The sequence below is a fragment of the Gymnodraco acuticeps genome, unplaced genomic scaffold (genome assembly GCF_902827175.1).
Source record: "Gymnodraco acuticeps unplaced genomic scaffold, fGymAcu1.1, whole genome shotgun sequence".
NCBI lineage: Eukaryota > Metazoa > Chordata > Actinopteri > Perciformes > Bathydraconidae > Gymnodraco > Gymnodraco acuticeps.
Genome location: NW_022990201.1, coordinates 401,944 through 424,366, shown reverse-complemented (window position 1 = coordinate 424,366; position 22,423 = coordinate 401,944). Strand labels below are relative to the sequence as shown.

General features: G+C 40.9%; 1 protein-coding gene across 4 annotated transcripts in view; it reads right to left on the bottom strand.

The window, feature by feature from the left end:
• Positions 1–22,423, bottom strand: part of LOC117547462 (VPS10 domain-containing receptor SorCS1) — a 235,697-nt gene that overhangs the window by 68,027 nt on the left and 145,247 nt on the right. For all 4 annotated transcript variants that reach the window (XR_004569193.1, XM_034218221.1, XM_034218222.1 and 1 more), the window contains exons 4-5: positions 16,182–16,340; positions 3,852–3,925 (exon numbers count right to left, since the gene is read on the bottom strand). Coding sequence is in view for 3 of the 4 variants with exons in the window: in XM_034218221.1 (XP_034074112.1) it covers positions 3,852–3,925; positions 16,182–16,340 (233 nt within the window). In the remaining variant the exon portion in view is untranslated. The remainder of the gene's footprint in view (positions 1–3,851; positions 3,926–16,181; positions 16,341–22,423) is intronic.

Sequence of the window (22,423 nt, the reverse complement as noted above, 5' to 3'; positions counted from 1 at the left end):
CTGGGGGTTTACTGTGTGATCTAAATGTTTATAACTCCCAGAAGGTATTTTTTCCCCCCTTAGACGAATGGAAGAAGACGTTTCCTGACATCATTAGTAGAGGAGAAGCCATTGATTTTCCCTCTACCGTACGGATGTCCACAGATGGAATAGCATATAATCATTACGGCATTAAATATGTATTAAAAAGACTGGGGGATGAGAGGAAAGGCAAAGGCAGCACACACATGGAGGGAGAGCTGGGTGAGGGAGCAGGTAGCACACGCATAAAGAGAAAAAGGAATGAAGGTTGCCTGTGTGAGGTGAATGAGGAGCAGGCACAGTGAGAGACCACTATGGCTCCTAATCATTATACTTACTGGTAGTATTAGAGATTTCCAAGATGAAACACAACTTTGAACAGGATGGTCTACTTATCCAAACCGCATTTGCATTCCCACTGAATAATCCATTCAGGTTCCAAGAACAGTGTGCGGCAGGAACATAATAACCCTTTGAGTAAAAGCAGCTATATGGTTTGTGGGGTTTTACCGCTAAGTGAAGGGAAGCTCACTTAGCTTGTAGGGTTGACAGCTCACAGTAGTGTCTCTCTGTGTGTGTAAGACATTCATTTGGACAGCTGTTTGGTTTTTGAGGAGAAAAGATGTCACAACAGGTGGAACAATACCCTTCTGAGAATATGACATTCAGGCAGCTCCAGATGTTTTGTAGAGATGTGTTGTGTCATATGTGAGACATTCCACGGGTTAACTAGCTTATAGCTCAATGAGTGAAGGTTAGTTAAGCTGACCTGTGCTGCGTGACCAATAACTGCTCAGGTTGACCAAATCAAAAATGAGCTTACGACTCTTCGTCTTCTTTGCATGTTGGGTGGCCTCATTTACGGCAGACATAAGCTCGCTCTGCAGCCTCATTACCAGGGCTAGCACCGCACCTGCCACACAGTCGTGTCCCAAAATAGAACTCTGACAGCTTCTGCAGCATCAGCCCTCCAGGCTCCCTTCACTCCTGGCTGCTCAGCTTGTTACCACCCTGACAGTTTGTTGAGGCAAAATCCTTTGTTACAGTTAGTTATTGTATAGAGGCCAGACATGGTAGATTCCTGTGAGCAGGATACTACCTGTGGCCTGAGACCATTTAGCTGAGGGAAAGACTCTAAAGCATGGAACCCTAATAGTAGATCAACGTTTTGTAAGACTTAAAGGTCCCCTATTATAATGTTTTTCATCAATATATTATAGGTCTCAGATATATACAACACAAGTGTTTGGCTCGAAATACCAAACAGATCATCAATTGTAGCATCCCATAATCCCCTCTGTTTCAGCCCTTTTTCAAAAGTATTGATTCTCTGTCTGTTACTTTAGATCAGGGGTGTCAAACTCAAGGCCCGGGGGACAAATCTGGCCCGCGACTTCATTTTATGTGGCCCTGCAAGAGTTTGCAAAGAATATAATACATTTATTATACGGTTACATGCCGCTTTACAGAAGCACGTTGCCAATAAACTACATGTCCCACAATGCATCTCATTTTGTGACATGCGCACTGAAGAGACTTGCAATGATTTGCCCTAGAAATTTGCCATCAGACGTAGTTAAGTATGAAGTTATTACCCTATCCGATAATAATCCAATGCAGAGGCAATAATGTCATATAATACATTATTTTATATATGTTGTATATTTATATAGTCTTAAAGTTACAAACGGCCCTTTGAGTGCAACCATAATGCTAATGTGGCCCGCGATGAAATTGAGTTTGACACCCCTGCTTTAGATGAAATATGTTTGGTTACAAAGAACACAATGGTGCTCTAGGAGGAGATTCAGGTGATGGGGGGATTACTTTGGTTGGTGATTGGCTAATGGTTACACAATCCAAAACATCGGTATGACATCATAAAGTGGCCAAAATCTTCCTGTATTGTCATACTGATATTCTGTACAAACTGTGAAGTCCACTGAGACAAATAACATTTGTGATATTGGGCTATATAAATAAACATTGATTGAATCTGATCAGCTCATTTTCAGACAGGTTTTTATAGAAATGGATCAGGACAAAAAGTGAGCGAATATTTTTTCCTGAAACTTTCAGAATCTCTTAACACAGAGGGGACACATGTTTATGTATAGAAGACATGCAAAAGTGGATTTTGCATTATAGGTGACCTTTAATCTGAAGTGATTAAACAATAACTATGGAACAATTCAAGATAGACATCGAAATAAGGCCTTGCTGAGAGGAACCACTGGATGGTTTGAATCTCTGTATACTTTGTTTCGTCTCAAAGGATAGCAAGACTCAGATTGAAGCCTCTCACCACAGCTGAACACTGTCGGTCATATCATGTAACTGTCTGCCAAAGAGCAAGATCAAGCATGTCAGACACATGAATAATACAAATCTTAAAAACCACTCTGGCTCAGATGCTCCTCCCTTTGTGGAGAAGATGTAGTCTGTCCAGGACATTCACAATGTCAAAAGTGCTCTTCATTTGATTAGTTTAACATAAGAGTTGTTGTCACGCAATTATTGTGAGTGTGTTAAGAACATATTTACAGTATGTTCAAGATTCCATAAAGTGTTGTACAGTCTTTTAGTTTTGTGTTATCAGGAAGTAGTTTTCCTATGCTTTCCTAACAATGGGCCAATCCTGTGCGCATATGTAAAAATGTCTTAACCTTCAAATTATAATTAATCAAATAAAAGCTGATTTATAAAAAGTGTTGCAAAAGTGCCAGAGTAATTGTCTTTATTCATGTTCATTAACATCCTAGAAGAACTTTAGTCAAAACAAGATTTGACTTAAACAATATGACACATGACTAATGTCGCCTTCACATTTTGCCTGCTAGCTAAATAAACAGTATTAGCTGTGAGGTGGTTAGAATGAAAAATGTGGCTGTTGTCTTAAGCTAGTGTCAGTGTGTATACGCAAACATTACCATTATTGTTACAATAGCTTACGATGCTAACCATTTATCATTATATTGGCAACTATGTTTCTTTTGTGTCCTACCTCAACCATAGCCAAATCCCTTCATCCCTTCACCCATCGATTCCTACAGTACATCCCTTCTCCCTCACCCACATCCCTTCACCCCTACACCCATTGACCCCTTCATCCATTCATCCCTACATCCCCTCATCCTTAATACCTTACTCCCCTCCTCCCTGCATACCTCCATCACTTACTCCCTTCATTCATTCATCCTCAACTACATCGTTAACCCCATGCCCATCGACCCCTTTATCCCGAAAACCCTTCATCCCACACTTCCTTCAGCCCTTCATCATCATGTGTTTGTTTGTTTGTAGCCTTTATTTATCCAGGTAAAAAATCCCATTGAGATCGACGATCTCTTTTACAAGGGAGACCTGCAGCACATTGATTACACAGGTAACAGAAAACAAAAAGGACACATACAACATAATGACAGGGGTACCATTTACAAACTTATTCACAAAGACAGGTACCAGGTATCATGCAAACCCCTTGACCACTCCACCCATCAACCCCTGTGTTCCCTCATCCCTTCATCCTCACCCACATAACTTCACCAACCTCATCAACCCCATCATCCATTCATCCCTACATCAGTTCAACCCTAACTCACCTTATCCCTTCAACCCTATTTCCCTTCATCCCTCACGCCCTTCATCCCTTCACCCTCTGTACTCATCTCCTCTAATGCTTTCCCATTCAACTTCTGCAACATTTCTGAATGTCTTATTCTACCAGCCGAAATACGCCTTTAACCCCCCACCCAACATCCATTCATTGGACCTCCTTCATTAAATCTTTAAATAACATTGCTAGTGAAAGTCCATACGTCTGTACTTACCAGTAGAAGCGATTGGGAGCCACTCTCTCGTGAACCACCTGCCATCTCCTTCCAAACTCCACCGAGCTGTAGAGCTGTAGCAAGACAACCAGACACCAGTAAGTATTCACATACCAACTCGACAGCCAATCAAATGTATAATTGTGTACAACCCAAGCCTTTTCGACTGAATCCACAGATAAAGAACTCGAAATAAAAAAGGGTACACAATGCCTCAGGACATTTTGGAATACAAGTAATAGTGCCTGCTTTCCCACAAGACTACTGCAGACACCTTATAGAGATCACTGCTACACACACAGACACACAATGACCACCTAGCTATGAAAAGAACCATAAAGGAAGATGCAAGGCGTTAGTAATCCTGCCCTCCACAAATGAACATTGCTGTAATAATCCTGTGAATGGCGTGGGATAATAGGAGAGGATCCCAAGCATGGTGGGTGTTCTCAATCCAACCACTGTTCACAAGTCAGTAAATCACTGCTCTGCTCGATTTTACTACGGGCGAAGAATGTGAGAAACATTTCGGAATAAAATTAACTGTTAAAACCCCCTTATTTGTTCCAATGGTTGTTGTGTGACTTTTGTGAAGATTGCGTTCCATCAGAATTTGAGTTTGAATTATTTTTAATAGATTAACGTATTAAATAAATATTAAAGGGTTGGTTCCAACGGACCAAAACATATAAAAACATAACATAGCTTTTCCGACTTGTTGTTTCTAGCCATGCAATTAGTTTTGATTTGATTTGTCAAACATCCATTTCAATGTGATTGAGGTGAATGGAGTTCCATTTGTGGTGCTAACAAATTACATTTTCAAAAATCTAAAGGAAAGTGTCATAGCAGAAATTCTGGTTTAGCAAATCTTATTTTTGTTAAGGGCATGCCTTTGTGTGTTATTTAAAAGTCGAGAGATAACAGGAAATAATGGCATTCCAACAAATCTCAACGGCAGAGTTGTTGCGGTCATCTTCGGCTCCTTAACCCCGATGCCCCAAATAAATTATTCATTTTGCATTTTGCCTAAATATACTCCAAGCTGCTCAACATCCTCACTGATGTCCTTTTGTCTCCAAACAAACCTGCATTCTCTGACAAAGCACAATGATAAATCTGATGACTCTGGAGCTCACAGCTGGCATTTAATGAGGCATGAAACTTATTTCAATGTTTCGGGCTGGACTTTTATTCATTTTAAGCAAGAGCAGCCATGCATGATGTGTAAACAATCATTTATTCACAGAAAAACTCTTTGTTTATATTCATTTGTTTTCTAATTACATGTATTTACTCTATCCCGTAGGGTAAAGTGCGCCTGCATTTAAAGCATCCATGAAAACAGGATATCCACCTTAAATCCTAACTGTTACTGGCGGCAACTCAATAATCGTCTTTTATTTTGGAAATTCCTTATCGCGTCTTTATATTTTTTTACAACAAAAGACTGTTAATGATATTTCCGGGACAAAAATGTGCTCAAGACTTTAAATGTTCCTACACCAATTAAAATGACAGTCAAATTCATTGAGGCATGATCTGACATCATGTGAAGCACATATATTTTCCTCCCTTATATTTGATTCATTGGTTCACTCCAAAGTGGGCAGATACAAACTACAAATAGGTTGTGTCTATTTCACCTAGTGTGTGTATACTGTCATGTCTAAAAGGAGAGAAACAAACGGCCCAAGTGTTGACATTTCCATGACTTCCATGCCAAGCTGTGCTAAGCAGATGCAGGCAAAAGAGAGTGGGGGAATGGGGGGATGCAGCAAATCACTTTGACTAATTATCCTCCTGCAGCGAGTTAGTATGTAGCCAAGCAAGTGACAGGGAAGAGCAGAGAGCGGGGGGCGTGGGAGGTGAGGGGGCGGAGGGTCCAAGCAGCCTTTCCAACCTCCAAAGGTCTCGCTATCAACAAATGCAACAGAACTGCCAAAAGGATAGAGAAAGAGAAGCACGTTTTTGGTGGAGACAATGTGTGCCAGATAGGGCATGGGCTGGGGAGCTGGTGGGTAGGCCCTTTTCCAATGAGGTGGTTCATGGGCCAGTTGGGAGCCGGTGCCAGATTGCGAAACAGTTTTTGTGTGTTTCAAACGCGGCAACACAAAAAAAACGATTCAACTCCAGCACCAACTATCAGCTCGGCCAGCACAAAGAACGAAAAGCCGCATAAGTCAGGGGCTGGGGCTCGATTTACGTGATCAAGAGTGCTTTGGTGGCTATGCTAATATCCTCTATATAACAAAATAAATGTAACATTATACAATCCTGTATTTACTGTACCAAACATTGATACTTAAAAGCGGAAAAAAATACATTTCTGAGGAAATATGCAGCAGGGGACGTGGTGAGACAGTCAGCTGTAGTTAGCAGACGGTAGGCTATACGCCAGTGGAGCGAAAGCTGTAAATCACTACACCGGTTAGAAAATGCTGAAAAATAGCAGCATACTCTTAGCCATGTCACTCTGGAGAAGAGATTCAGTTGGAGAAGAGGTGCTTGCAATTCATCCAGGCAGCCTTCAAAAGCAACATTAGCACAGCTCTAGCGTGGTCTGTCATTGTGGTTATTGTGAGGGATAATCACCTCTCTGGCTCTAGTTGGTTGAACAACTAACTGGTTCCTAAGTTGTATGCAAGTTGAACCAACTGCGAACCAAACTAGCCCCAGCACGGAACTCAACTGGATTTCAGCAGAAGAGGGGTAATATAGGGAGTGACCAAACAGCATGATTAGTTTGTACAACATAGCCCGTTTCACCACAACCTTCAAAATGGCTCCAAAATCTGTCCAAAATTCTGTGAAAGGACGCCCTTCAGTTGGTCTCAATTCACACCCACAGAGGATGCCTTCTTCACTGCCCTACCCTCAGCCTCAAACATCTTGAAAATAACAACTGCTCCCATTATGAGGATGTTTGTTGTCTCGTTATGATTTCAAGACGGATGTGATTTTTGTTGTTGAGGAAAACACATGGTGTGTCCTGATTTGTTTCATTTGGGGAACAGCAGAGGTCTAAGTGCAACAGGCTCGTGATGCACGGCATGAAGTTATACGTTGCCAACGAGCCAGATGCAGTTGGAATAACCATCAAGTAATAACCATGTATCTCCATTTATGTTAATGTATTGTGCTTTTAAACAAACTTGAAATAATAACATTTGAATTAAATGTATTAACATATTCTTGAAATAAAAAGCTTTCTTTCTCTGATATGCTGTGTATAGTGTTTGTTTTACTGTGCTTTATAGCCTGGTATTGACTTCAGTTATCCAGTGTTCGTGATCAGTTGTGGAAAACATTTGGCTTTATTCCCATGTCTGTTGCATATAATTAGTGGATGAATGTGTTCTGTTGATAGGTTAGACTTTCTACTGTTCTCAACTGTGTTTCACTTTAATTGGATAGTCCTAACACATGCCTACAAACGCTTAGCGGAGAATAACTACTAAAAGTATACTGATAGTCAACTCTAGATTAGTTGACGATCAACAGATAGTCAACTAAACTCTAAAGTTGCTTATCTGTTGATCATCAACTAATGCTTAATGTAATCTTTAGTTGACATCTTGACTCAACAGATTATAAACAGATAGTCGACATGACCCTGTTGACTTTCAACTGACAGATTGATTTTGAGTAGTTGATTGTCAATTTTGAAGATGTTGACACAATCTACAGATAGTAAGGTTGAATATCGGTTAATAACCTGTTGCAAAGAACATGTTGACAGTCAACAGACACTTTTTGTAAAATCTATAGATCAACACTTGATATGTACCTTATATTCTACTGGCAGTTAGTTCAATGCATGTTACTTGTCTGTTGAAACATTGTTGTTGAATGTCAACTGATGACTTATAGAGTGTTAACTATGGACTATCAAAATAAAGTGTTACCGTTGATTTCAGCTCAGCATTCAATTTCATATCCCCCATGATACTTATTGGCAAAAATAGCACTCTGGCCTTGAGTATAGCAAACTTATCTGGATTTTGGACCTCCTCCCAAACAGACATCAGGCAGTTCAGATTGGTGGTCACATTTTCTTTACTCAAGTATTGAAAACGGCTGTGTTCTCGGCCCACTCCTGTTCATGTTGAACATCCATGACTGCAGACATGGAACATTTGCTGTTGTTAAGGTTTTGTATTACACCACAATCATGTACCAGATTTGAAGCAGCTATGAGACTTTCAAATGTCCTTCACAGACAACCTGACATAGTAATAACACACCTCTGCATCCTGGTGAAAAACAGCTGTGTTTTTGAGCAAAACCTAAACAAAGTTAACTTTGACCGAGGAGCTGTAGAAGGCGAACTGACAGAAAATATTACAAACTTGGATGGTTTGTGCACAGCCGAGAACAAGTGTACAGAACATGATTGGTACCCATCTACTGAGCGTCAATGATATTGGGGAGAAGTGGTGCCTGCAAAGAGCCCAAATACCACCCAGTCACACCGGTACATCTTACTGCTGTCTGGCAAGACTTGCAGAAGTATTCACTGTCTTGCCCTCACACTACAGAGCAGTTTCTTTCCTCAGGCGACAAATGAAGAACTCCAAACTCCACCAAAAGAGTTTGGTATGTTTTGATAACTGTTGTAGGATAATGAGATACAACTGTTTATCCCTTTTAACGAGCTTGGACATTTTCACATATTATACATATTGTGCTCATGCTCCCTTATTGGATATTTTCAATTTTTGTAAAAAGAACTTGCGTAATGTTTACAGTATGATATATCTATATTTTTCAGTTTTGTAGTAGTTTTGTCTATTATAGAGTATACACATGTATTCAGTATTTTTATATTGTGTATTATTTAGATATTCTCTATCGATATATATAATTTATACTGTTGATGTGTATATATTTACTGTTTATGTTTATCTTTCATTTTTTCTATTTGTATTTTTTTTATTATATTAATTTGTTTTGACTCATGTGTAATACCTGTTAACTTTCTGCTACTGTGACAAAACAATTTCGCCAATTTGGGATAAATAAAGTATATATAATCTCATCTAATCTGATCTGATTTTGTTTTACAATGCTGTGTTGCAAAATACAGACAACATGAACTCCCATTTCTCTCTGTACCCTCCTTAATTAATATAAACTATAGACATTTTATTTTAATGTCTTCAGAAAAGGTTGCTACCTTCCAGGTTCACGGTCTGTAAAATGCTTTCTACTTAATTCATAATACCAAAATGACCTAATATTCTTCTATACATTCTGTGTGAAATTAGCAGAACAACTGTCAAACAATTAGAGGAAAATGTGAAAAGCATTCTGGGTACTTCTCGCACTATGCATTGGTATTGCTTCCAGGTAGGACACATTATGTATTCACTTCCAAAAAGAGTCTGTCTCCCTTTACCTTTTTGGCAATGTCGGACTTGGAGTGCAAACACAAAATACGACTGTTTCCCGGAGGCATATTTTCGTGATACAAAATACAATTTAAGATGATTTTATAGGCTGTGGAAGAACTGGAATGCATACAATACTGTCAAAACTGTGTGAAGACTTCTGATGCTTTAAACCCAGCTCATCATTGGTTTATCATTATCATTGGAGAGTGGGTTGAAAGCTCAGGCCCCTTTAAAAAAAAAAAAGTATTCATTCACTGCATATAGTCAGTCAATTGGAAGAGAAGCTGAATTCAAAAACAGGTAAACTAAAGTGAAAAATGGCTGGAAACACAACTTCAAAGTTAATTTAGAAATGTAATAGTGTTTGTGGGTTTGGGAGTTATCGCACCACAAAAGTGTAGGAGTGTGTTAGAGGTATACATGTGTATGTGTGTGTGATAGAGGGATTATACTCGCTGGAATGATTGTTAGATGTTCCGTCGAGTAGGGAAAGCCAAATCAGAGGCAGGGGGCGTGCTCTCACACACACACACACACACACACACACACACACACACACACACACACACACACACACACACACACACACACACACACACACACACACACACACACACACACACACACACACACACACACAGACGTCTCCTCAGCAAAGGAGAATGCTTTCATTATTCATCACAGCTGAAATATTAGACCCAAATGGGCTGAGCTGCAAGAAAAGCATTTTATTAATGCAAACGGTTATTTCAACGTTTTTTTTTTTTAAACATGACCTCTCCCATTTCTTACTTTAAGTATCTCTCTCTGCTTCAGTATTTTCAAGATACAATTATTAATGCATTTATTACACTTCACTTGATCAATAATAAAGCTGCGTTTAAGATTGACCTCATTAACCAGTGGCGAGCCGTCAGGGCCCTCTAGGCCCTCTCTGAGGGCCTAAGATATTCTACAAAATAATATTTAAAAACATTTAAAAAAATGTAATAGCCTATTCTTTTATTGTTTGTTATATTTTTCATTAGTTTTACCAAAATAACTTCATTTAATTGTATTTGAAATAACATTTCCAAATAAATAAATCCTTTGAATCTGCCTATTCAGTTTATGTTGGAATGTGAAGGGTTAAATGAAAGAAGCTCCTTTAGCCGTCTCTGCGAGGTGAAGATAGGAGCTGATTGGTAAATTCACAGAGGACCCGTTACGAGAGAGTAATGTCAAATGACAGTACAATTGACCAATCATATCTTCCCTCTAAATGGGTGGGTTTTATTATCGCGGACTTTATGACAAGTTCCGCCCGCTGTGAAGCTTTTCTCCGTCACGTTGTTTCCATAGCAACAACAACTGCCTGTCAACAGCATAAACTTGCCTTAAAAATAAAAGCATGTCCTTACAAAATAGGAAGCCAAGCCAAATTACTAGGGCTGTCAAATTAACGCCACTAATTATTTTAACGCGATTAACGCATGTGTATTTTTTTCCTCGGCCGCCCCGTAGTTTCAGAGCGCATCGAGTTTAAAATACCATCTACAAGCTGATGCTGACAGCCCCGCTCCTGCTGCCTGCTTGCAGTTGGCAGTTCTTATTATACATCCATGGGCAGACCACACTTCCACGCTCACCGGCAGGCACCGACTGGCCATTGGGAGGACCGGGAGGGTGTGTGTATGTGTGGGTCGAGCGAGAGAGAGAGAGACCTTACGTTTATTGTTGTGGTTAGTGTAGAGGAAACTTCTGTGTAGCATGAAGTGGAGTCACCGACTCAGGAAGGAGACACGGGAAGAGTCGGAGCTTTGATGTCAAACCACTGTGATTTATTTGGAGTTGGTACCAGAGTATTCACATCACAAATCCAAGAGTCAGAGGTTCTGACTCCACGGTAGAGTTGCCACGTCAATTCTGGAGAGCCTCTCTCTTGCCAGCCCATCTAACTGGTTTCGCAGAGAGTAAACAACATATTTGAGGAGATAGCCTAAACAGTGTGGGAACACAGAGCTACTTGCCTCGGACACTTATGACCTCGAAGATTTTACCTTGGAGTCCACAAATACAGAGAAGGAAGTGTCCCAGTGTACCCACAACACAGACCATCTGTATCCCAGTATTGACCGGTCACAGAATGGGAACAATAACATTATTGGCTAAGCCGCCTGTGTCCTTAAAGAAGGTAAACAGACATCGAGGTTTGTCCTGTATGTTACTAATTGGCGTCTTATGATAATTATTTCCACAACAGTCCTCTCTTTTTATCATTTATGATAACCTAAAAACATTAGTCTAATAATAATTTGGTCAATAATTAACTCAATAGGTGCCAATTAGTAACATACAGGACAAACCTCGATGTCTGTTTACCTTCTTTAAGGACACAGGCGGCTTAGCCAATAATGTTATTGTTCCCATTCTGTGACCGGTCAATACTGGGATACAGATGGTCTGTGTTGTGGGTACACTGGGACACTTCCTTCTCTGTATTTGTGGACTCCAAGGTAAAATCTTCGAGGTCATAAGTGTCCGAGGCAAGTAGCTCTGTGTTCCCACACTGTTTAGGCTATCTCCTCAAATATGTTGTTTACTCTCTGCGAAACCAGTTAGATGGGCTGGCAAGAGAGAGGCTCTCCAGAATTGACGTGGTGTGTGCTCTAAACTGAGCGGAGGAGGAGGGGGAGGAGAAGGAGGAGGGGGAGGAGGAGGAGAAGAAGAAGAAGGGGGAGGGGGGCTTTGCTCTGGAACTGTCCCTGTCTCTGCTGAAGACTGGCCACCTGAATAACCAGAAGCCTCACCTCCGCCCCTGTGATCTGCCATTTCCTGTAAACCTGCGTTTCGCTCTGTGTGTGCGTCATGTATTTCTTGCTCCCTTTCCCTCTTCACTTCTATCTGTCTGATGTTTATGATAGCTGCAACTGCCTCCAACAAGTCGTTATCTGAGTTTCTGGCAATATGATTTATTTATTTTGTCTCTGTGGTGGGGATTACTTTGGGGCAGAGAGTAAACAACATATTTGAGGAGATAGCCTAAACAGTGTGGGAACACAGAGCTACTTGCCTCGGACACTTATGACCTCGAAGATTTTACCTTGGAGTCCACAAATACAGAGAAGGAAGTGTCCCAGTGTACCCACAACACAGACCATCTGTATCCCAGTATTGACCGGTCACAGAATGGGAACAATAACATTATTGGCTAAGCCGCCTGTGTCCTTAAAGAAGGTAAACAGACATCGAGGTTTGTCCTGTATGTTACTAATTGGCGTCTTATGATAATTATTTCCACAACAGTTAGCATCTGGTGCTAGCTAGCTGCGCTAACGGATATAAGGAGCTGTTTAAATGAAAACAGAGGAGCGACATTTCGCCACAACTGCGCCGAGCACTTGACTTTATGCAGGAAGCCAGACAGTGGGACATTGTACGAAAAGTCAGCACACTCAGCACGGATAGTGCGCAACATGATTGCAGCGTCCAGGCAGCTCCCGTTCGAGCATATGCCTTGAGTTGCACATAGCTCCAACGATCCATCTCACACACACACACACACACACACACACACACACACACACACACACACACACACACACACACACACACACACACACACACACACACACACACACACACACACACACACACACACACACACACACACACACACACACACACACACACACACACACACACACACACACACACACACACACACACACACACACACACACACACACACACCAGTTGTATTGAATGAGAGAGGTTCCAGGTTGAATTGAGGCGAATATTTGTAATGTTCAGAGGTTGTTGTGTTTAATATTCATGAGAATATTTGTCATTGTTGAAATGATAATAAACATTAGCATAAAGCATATTTGTCCACTCATATGTTGATAAGAGTATTACAAACTTAAAAAATATTCCTCTAAGGTACATTTAGAACAGATAAAAAATGTGCGATTAATTTGCGATTAATCGCGATCAACTATTTTAATCGACTGACAGCCCTACAAATTACACTTAAGACATATAAACAACTGCAACGAAAGTAACAAACACAATGCAATATCCTTTTCAATTTAAAAAGAACACAAATTGGGTTATTTACTGGTGTTGTTTTGTGTGGTAGAGGGTTGCTTTCATTGATGTGTTTTGCACCCCGGGCCGTTGTTTTGATATTCCGCTGAAGTATACGTTGTGACTCTTTATTTAAAAAAATGTCGAGGTGGGGGGTCAGAGGGCCTAGGTATAAAAGTCACGGCTCACCACTGTCATTAACGATACCAGTAGTGGTGTGATCAAAGCACATTAATTTCTACAGCCAATTTTTCCCCATAAAAAATCTAAATGATGAGCACATGATACTAAATAAAAACATATATGAATCACTGTTAAGCTGCATTCACATGTTACGCGATTTACTCTTTGTTCACCGTGAGTTCAGGAGCAGAGCCTTGCCGTGAAAACAGCCATTTAATTTAAATCTATGGATACGTCCCCAGCAGGGGCGGACTGGGGGAAAAAGTGGCCCGGGGATTAATTGACAGACAGGCCCACTTAATGCGCGGCATGTATCGGCCGGCCGGCGACGAAAGTATGTTACTTAACAAAAAACCCTATGCATTCAACGTTATTTTGGACAATTATTCATATAGTAATCACATTACCTGAGCCTTTGAGTTGCCGAGAGCAAAATAGTTACAGCATATATTTAGTGATTTTAATGTTAACAGATCATTGATGCAATAACATTTTGACCCAATTTGCCTGACTTGACACATGGAATAAAACATGGGCGTAGGAAGCATCCTCAATGTGGGTGAGACAATTTAACAGGGGGTGTGGGCAGGTGGTGGACCTCACCTCCTCTAGGGGGGTCCGGGGGCAAGCTCCCCCGGGAAGATATTTTTTTAAATGTTGAAGTTAAATGCATCAATCTGGTGCACTTTGAGAGCAAAATTAGTGACTAAATCTATGGCAGTCAGTAGGGGCTTGGACTGTGAGCCGTTAGGGTCGCCGGTTCAAGTCCCCGGCCAGACCTACATTTGGAGTGTGGACTTCTACTTGGAGAGGTCCCAGTTCACCTCCTGCCCTGCCGTGGTGCCCTTGAGCAAGGCACCATACATCCCCCTTCCCCCCTCACTCCCATTGCTCCGCGGGCGCTGTACAATAGCTGCCCACTGCTCCTAGTACTAGACTCCTGGTACTATGATGGGTTAAATGCAGAGAACACATTTCACTGTGTGTGCTGTGTGCTCTGCATGTGTGACCATTAAAGAGGGTTTCATCCCTCCCAATGCTTCTTCTTCTTCAACACTCATATAAAACAGAACTGTAAACAGATTAACTTTTTCTTTCAACATTTATTTGAACAGCAAGTGGAGGCAAAAGTGACTGCACCCAAAACAATAAACCTGCTAGCTAACTAGCCTAAACTCAGTAACAGAATGTGGGCAACACGTTCTTCTCCACAGCCGCGCGACCTCTGAGTCAGACGTCACTTCCCCCTTTTCTATCCTACGGGTAAAGCCGTACAGCCACTCCCCCTGAACCCCGTTTCCCTGCCAACCCCCCCCCCCCCCCTCCCCTCCCCTATGCAAGCCCCTCCCTCTGAACCCAGGGCTCGCTACAATACTGTATACTGTATACACAAACTATACAAAATCGCGTTTACGCTTTGGAGCTTGTTTATCCATCTGTAACCAACTGCCAGCTAGGTCTCTCAGTCACTCACTCCTGATCGTTCACTGCTCAGTGACAGCTGCTACGGGCCTGATGTGGGAAATTGAAACTGATAGATGGAACAAAGGTAGCCTATCAAAACGGCCCAGCCCAGTGGGCCACACCCCACTGGGCTGGGCTGGGCCGGAACACTTACACTCCGGCCCACACACAGCACCGGCCCACCGGGGAAACTCCCGGTATTCCCAATGGCTAGTCCGCCCCTGGTCCCCAGGTAGCTCGCGCCGCAACATACATGTGTCATCTGATTAGTCGAGTGTCGAAAGGTCACCAGTAAACGAGGTCAAGGTGAAACATTTTTTACTTTGGGAGCAGCGGTTGGCGACTTTTTTGAGCGATGCGCAACTCCAAGGGTTGTGTTTTCTTCTAGTCAGCGGGAACACTCACTCCAAAGAAACACATCTGCAACACCAGCGCAGAGATTTTTTACCTCTTAAATGCTGGCTCAAAATAATTCTGTGGAAATCTTTTCGGTCAGAAATTCAAAATGACGAGCCAATCATCAGGTTTAAATGTTTACTCAATAACAAGATTTTAAGTCAAAGAGGAGTCATTCCAAAAGCTTTGTTTTATATAAATACAAACATTCTCCTGTAAAAGTAAAACATACAAAAATGTAGACTTAAGAAGTCAAAAGTGTGTTGTTTTTTTTCTTTTTTTTGTTAGGTTAGGTTTTTTTTTCTTTTTTTAGGTTAGGTTAGGTTTTTGTTAGGCTGTATTTTTTCAACATGAATTATACAATCCATGGGTTTCCAACTCTCTCCAAAATGGACTTCATGAACTGACTGTGCTTTGAGTCACTCTCTTGTGTAACAGGATCTCTTCTCATCTGAATCAACACTCAGCTCCTTATGATCCCTTTCAACAGGCTTTGGGAGAAATGGACATGTAACATTTACATCTAACGGGATTACGTAATCAGGATAGAAAAAAACGTAACTGTATTCCCCCACAGTTACAAAAAACGATAACAGTCAGATTGCTGTTATTTTTCTGAATTGGGGAATACTAGCAGGATTACTGTTCTGTAGGCTAATACTTTAAGTGTGAAACTATACGCCTACAGCCTAATTTGTTTAATGAAAAGCAGGTTTTCTTATAAATAAAATATCTGAGAAGAGGACACTAAAGCTAAATATCTTGGTTTCTTCTTTTCTTAGGCTACATTGTTCTGTTGTCTTACATAATACACCTCTCTAACCTTTTGATCGTGGCTGTAAGCCAGGATCCAGTCCTCCTGCTCGGGGTGGAAGAGCAGGCTGAGGATGTAGAAGTTGAGGCGGTACTTCTGGTAGGTCGCTCCTTCATCAGAGCTGATCAGCAGACTGCTCTCCACCTCGGGATCAGTCAGCAGCATGATCTGAAGAGAAGAAGAAGGACAGATTAGTTTTCAGTAATAAAGAGGCGCTTTTATTCTTTTTTTTCCCTTTTCCCACTCATGCAGTGTGTTACATTGGGTTTAGTGCATGCTAAGGCTAAAATCCCAAAGTTCCTTCCAAGGGAGTTTCTCTCCCACACACACCTACCCCCACAACACATTGTTCATGATAGGCTTAGGGGCAGGACATCTCTAAGCGGTTGACCAATCACAACAAGCAGTATGAGGAAAATAAAAACGTTTTTGAACATTAAAGCATGGAAACATGTCACAGTAGAGGCACTAAATACAATATTGAACCTGAAAATGAGCACAATATGTGCTCTTTAACCAAAGCAAAGTCGGTCGTAAAAAAAGAAAAATACAGAGAGGCTGATTATATTTGTAATGTAAAGCGTATTATTGCAACTGAGGCAGCTTATAAGCATCTGGGTAACATGTCATTGACAGTAAGACTTCAACTGATGATTCCATAGATAAAATAATACATTGTTTCTGTTAGGCTTGATGATATAATCAGTGTGGTAAATCATGTAGCAAATGTGTGTGTGCGTTTTTTATTCTGTGTGGGCCCCTCATCATTCACATTTCTGCTGTTTGTCTCTCTCCATTCTCTCTCTGCCTATGCTCAATCAGGCCTAGCAAGCACTCATTTCCCATGAGCTTCTTTCTTTTGTTAGAGGTCCCACATATTTGCCAAATTCTCATGCAATTCTCGCATGGTCTACGGAAGAAAAATCACAATTTCAAATAGAAATCTCCAGGTAATATCCGATGCGGACATAATTGAATCAGTGGACCGTGTCAATAGGAGAGTGTACAGTAGCAGAGACGCTTGTGGAAATGTGCTCCTGAGTAAAGTCTATAACCAACATTCCCCCACGGTGTAACCACCATTAAAAATGCATGATGACTAAGGTGCAACATATAGATGTTTAGCAATCAGCTCATAACAGACAAAGGCCCGGTCAGCATCTTTTATTGTTGGTCACACTCCAGGGGTGTAATTTCCACAGCCAGTGGCGTTGTTCGGCCCACCCCACCACTTTTAATATTTCAGGGTTATTATCTCACTACATTCTCTATTTAAATGAGAGAGAGAGAGAGAGAGAGAGAGAGAGAGAGAGAGAGAGAGAGATAGAGAGAGAGAGAGAGAGAGAGAGAGAGAGAGAGAGAGAGAGAGAGAGAGAGAGAGAGAGAGAGAGAGAGAGAGAGAGAGAGAGAGAGAGAGAGAGATGACTGTAAACTTTTGAATAATGTAGTTCATCTACTTTTAGTAGTTTGTTTAAATGTTTTAATGATGTTGTTTTTGTTTGTAGAAGTGCATCATTCCTTGATTTATTGTAAAATGAATCTGAACTTTTTTATCTGTTATGATGATAAACTGAAGCAATTTCAAAATGAACCCAATTAAGTGAGTTTTAAATCGTCGTACTTAGTTTATAAGGAAATTATGAAGAGGAACAAATTAAATGATTTGAAAATGATATCTATGTAGGCGCTGACGCTGTTGGCGGTTCTAGTGTTAACAGACATTTCAATTAAATATGTGTAATGGCAAATGCCATATATGATTTCTGGAATTCTGCCTTTTTGAACAGACTTTTTGAGTCCTAGCTATATTATCTGCAGTTCTAGGGTTAATATGAATCTAATATGATTGTCATCGGTCTAAATTAGATTTCAAATGATTAACTGTGTATGTAATGAAGATCATAGTGTGGGTTGAATCCATTTTCATAACCACTGTCTTTTAACTGATTTAAATGTGGAAACTGAGCTTATTCATCAGAATGTTGTATGACTTGACTTGACTTGACTTGACTCGCTTGACCTGAGCAATGACTTGACTTGACCTGAGCAATGACTTGACTTGACTTGACTCGCTTGACCTGAGCAATGACTTGACTTGACTTGCTTGACCTGAGCAATGACTTGACTTGACTTGCTTGACCTGAGCAATGACTTGACTTGACTTGCTTGACTCTCACCACAGTGACTTGGGACTTGCTTGATACTTGTAGGTCAAGACTTGAGACTTGCTCATGACTTGCACATGTAGGACTTACTCCCACCTCTGCTAGATTGTATACCTCAGTAAACTTTTTCCTGATAAGTTTATGGTCTCAATAGCTAGCTAAGAGTCTTCTTAAATGGCACGATGGTCATTTTGTACATTATGGTCCAATTTAGAGTCAAATGAACAATAAAGAGTACGCTTAAGAGCGTGGCCACCTTGTGATTTGAGTTCTACCATGGTATTGTCTAGTTTGCTAATAGTCAGATTTCATTTTTCTTTTGGGAGTTTTTTGTCTTTTGGAGTTCGTTTTCAATTTAAACCTCAAGGCAATCAGATTTAAACTCAAAACATGTAATTTTCTGCCACAGGGGGCCTTAAATCAAAAACAATAACAAAAGAATGAGTTTGTTAGAGAGCCGCTGTGATCTCCCTCTGTATAATGTGCACTACACAAGGCATATGCTCGTATGGAAGTATTATTCGTTCCTACAGTGATGAACCTTTCCACTATCTTTCACTCCTGTGCAACTTCAAAGAACGGACGCATGGTTCGACAACATTTCTTCCCTCCGTTTTTTGCCACACCTAGAGCAAATGAGTGCAGAACATGTGTCATGGTGTGTCATGGTATTTAAGGCCCTGACACACCAAACTGACACCAAAGAACACGTCCCGACAGACCCACCTCACGTCTCCTGCGTCTTGGCCAAAAATTCGCACTGGAACACACCGCAAAGACTTCAGCCGACGGCCAAGTAGCACGTACGCACTGCGCATGCGTGAGTGGCAATAACTCTCCTTACCAGCAGGCGGCGGTAGTGTGTATTCGTCATTCAAAAGAGGCAACCGGAAGACAGACTGCATGATACATACAAACAACAAATAGCGTGTGCGTTCCATTTTCACTCTCGTCCATCACAGACTGTTTCACATACTGTTTCACATAGCGACTTATAATCGTATAATTATTGCGTCCAGGTGGGATGAAACCAATCTGAGTAAGGCGATAGGACGCTCATCGACGGCCAGACATCGATCAACGGCCGAAATCGGCTTGGTGTGTCAAGGCCTTTAGACTTAGTTAGTGATGGTTCCTACTGATGTCTAGTGGTTTCCAGTCAGTGCAATACATGTAGCAATTACAGGCCACTACAAGAGCTAGTGCTGGAGTTCAGTCGCTACACAGAGGCTTACATGCGCTCTAGAGATGGCCTTTGGCATGACAACCTCTGTGAGCCTATTATATCATCAGACAGCCGTGAGAAAAATAATACACACTCCTCTCACAGTCAATATCCTGCTCAGTATGGCAGCATACAGCAAAGTGTTTCTGCTCTGTCATGCTAGTGAGTCATTTGTCAGCACTCACTTGGGTAATGGCAGTTACTACAAACAGCAGTTCATCAATCACAAAAGGCAGATATAATGCCACATGCGTGAGCCCCATGCTGACCAATCCAATCAAATGCACTCAAACGCTGTCTGAACTACAAATCCCAATTAACGTTGTGCTCACTCCCTGGAACTCAGCTGGAATAGTAGACAACTTCAAATGTACTGATGTTTGTGTTGGTCACTGGTGGGTTACAGACGCACAGTATGATATTATTTGGCCTAATACAGAAATGTGTATACCACTTAAATACATTGAAATATAAAGATTCATACACCATGGTGACTAAATATGGAGATTGCTACATTCTGAAGCAACAAGTATGCTTTTTCTATGTATATACATTTTATTAAACCTTTTCAAGATCAGATGCTACAATATGGAACGGATTCCTGTGGCATAATCTTGTTCAGTTCCAGGAAAATATGGTGCAGAAGCTATTTAAGTTTAAATGTAATTTGTTAATCATGTTTTTTAACTGTTTTTTTGTTTTTTTTTCAGTTTTAGTTTCCTCCCAAAGCAAAATCAAAAATGGCCTGAGTATAACTTTTGGTATCAAATGTCCTGTTTTTGGATTTAGGAATATAAAAAATAACCGAAAGCATTCTGAAAAACAATGTGATTAAGATCAGTCATCTAAGTGCTTCCTAGAAATATAGCAGTCCTATCAATAACACTTTTCTCATCAGCACTGAATAAGTAAAGAAACCACACTTGCACAATTAAAGTAGTAAAGTAACATTTAAGCCAGTGAAACTGCGTGTGTGTGTGTGTGTGTGTGTGTGTGTGAGAAACTTTAAATTATGAGGCCAAAAAGGTTGAAAATGACAAAGGTTAATGAAGCGTATACGTGCCAGCTGGAGGACAGTTAAGATATGTGTAAGGAATACTTGAGTTCATTCCGCCAATGCAGTACCGTAAATAGTCCAAGATAGAATATTAATGAAATTAGCCTCATACCTTCCATCTCACACAGTCACACAGTAATTGGATTGTGACTCCTCTCCATAAATCTATGCCTGATTTCCCACCGTGCAATACATTAATTTGTTTATGTTGTTAGACTTTAAGAGTGTTCAGATTGGAAAAGGCTATAAAAAGTGGAACAATGAAAATTGTTGAGATTTAAACTCTCTTGGGAGGTCAATTTTCTCGCTTCTCCATGAGAACTACTTAGTTGGGAATTATTTAATACAAGTTCATAAACTGGTTTTAGCTAATTTGATTAATTTGACTGAGGTTACAGTTTTGAACTGGGATTGATAGAATGAGCACGAGTCAGTGCTGTTTTGTATTTAAAATATTTATTTGCCAGCTGAATGAAAACGTGGAGGGTCAGGGCCAGTTTATCCTATAATCTGAGTAGCACTTTCTCCATGTTTGTCAGCAACTGTTCGTTTTAGAACTCCTGTTGAAGCATACAAGTGTATGTTCCTACACTTTTTACAGCCATTATGACATGTTGCCTCTATTCTTTGATCCAATGTTTCAAGTTGAATGTTTCTCAAAGAGCCAGTAACAGATAAGGTAGGGGGATAAAATGAAATAAAAGACTGATCAATTTGCCAAACCATTTATGTAATGGGATTAAGGGTTATTTTTTTAATAAATAATCCTTCAAACTATAAAGGCAACAGTGGATTATCCCACAGACATACCAGCAGAGGCTGAGGGGAAATAAAGATCAGACTCTGGGTTGTTCTTAGAGAAGTAAGCTAAAACAGAAAGGCATCATTTGGAGTTTATTGAGGGACAATTCTTAGCCAATGGCCTCCCTGTGCCCATCCATCCACCCATCTTCTCCCGCTTATCCGTGGTCGGGTCACGGAGGTATACATTCCAGCAGAGTGCCCCAAACTTCCCTTTCCCTGGCCACATTAACCAGCTCTGACTGCGGATTCTAATGCTCCCAGGCCAGTGTTGAGATATAATCCCTCCACCTGGTCCTGTGTCTGCCCCACAGTCCCTTCCCAGCTAGACGCACCTGGAACACCTCCCTATGAAAGCGACCAGGTTGCGTCCTTACTAGGTGCCAGAACCACCTCAAATGGGTTAGCAATGTAGCAGCAACTGTACTCTGAATCCCTAAGGAATGGTGGAACTTCTCACCTCATCCCTAGGGAGATGCTAGCCACCCTCCAGAGAAAAACCTGTTATTTGTCATTACCTATCCTTAATTACCATAGGTGAGATTAGGAGTGAAGGTGGACCGGTAGATTTGCCTTCGGGCTCAGTTCTCATTTCATCACAGCGATTGTAGTCTCCCTCCCACTTCCCACCTTATGCTCCATTGTACCCTGATTCTTGAACAAGACGGAGAGATACTTGAACTCCTTCACTTGGGGTAAGGACCGATGGCCTAGACGTTGTTGATTTTGGTTATGCTAAATAGGACATTAGTAAGTGTTTTATGGTGAGTTGACATTCTAATGGTATGCATGCACTAGCTAATGGTACATGTGAAAAGTGTTATTTCTACACTTTTGGTGTTATGAAATTACTTCAGTAAAAGCAGTAAATACTTTGTCCACTATTGCAATTATGAACTGGCGGCGATGCAATTACCGCTCATCGTCAAAGAGTTTGTTGAAGTTGTATCCTGAATCCACTGGTTTTGAGTCTTGCAATTGAAGCTAAAGGGCAGTAAAAGGT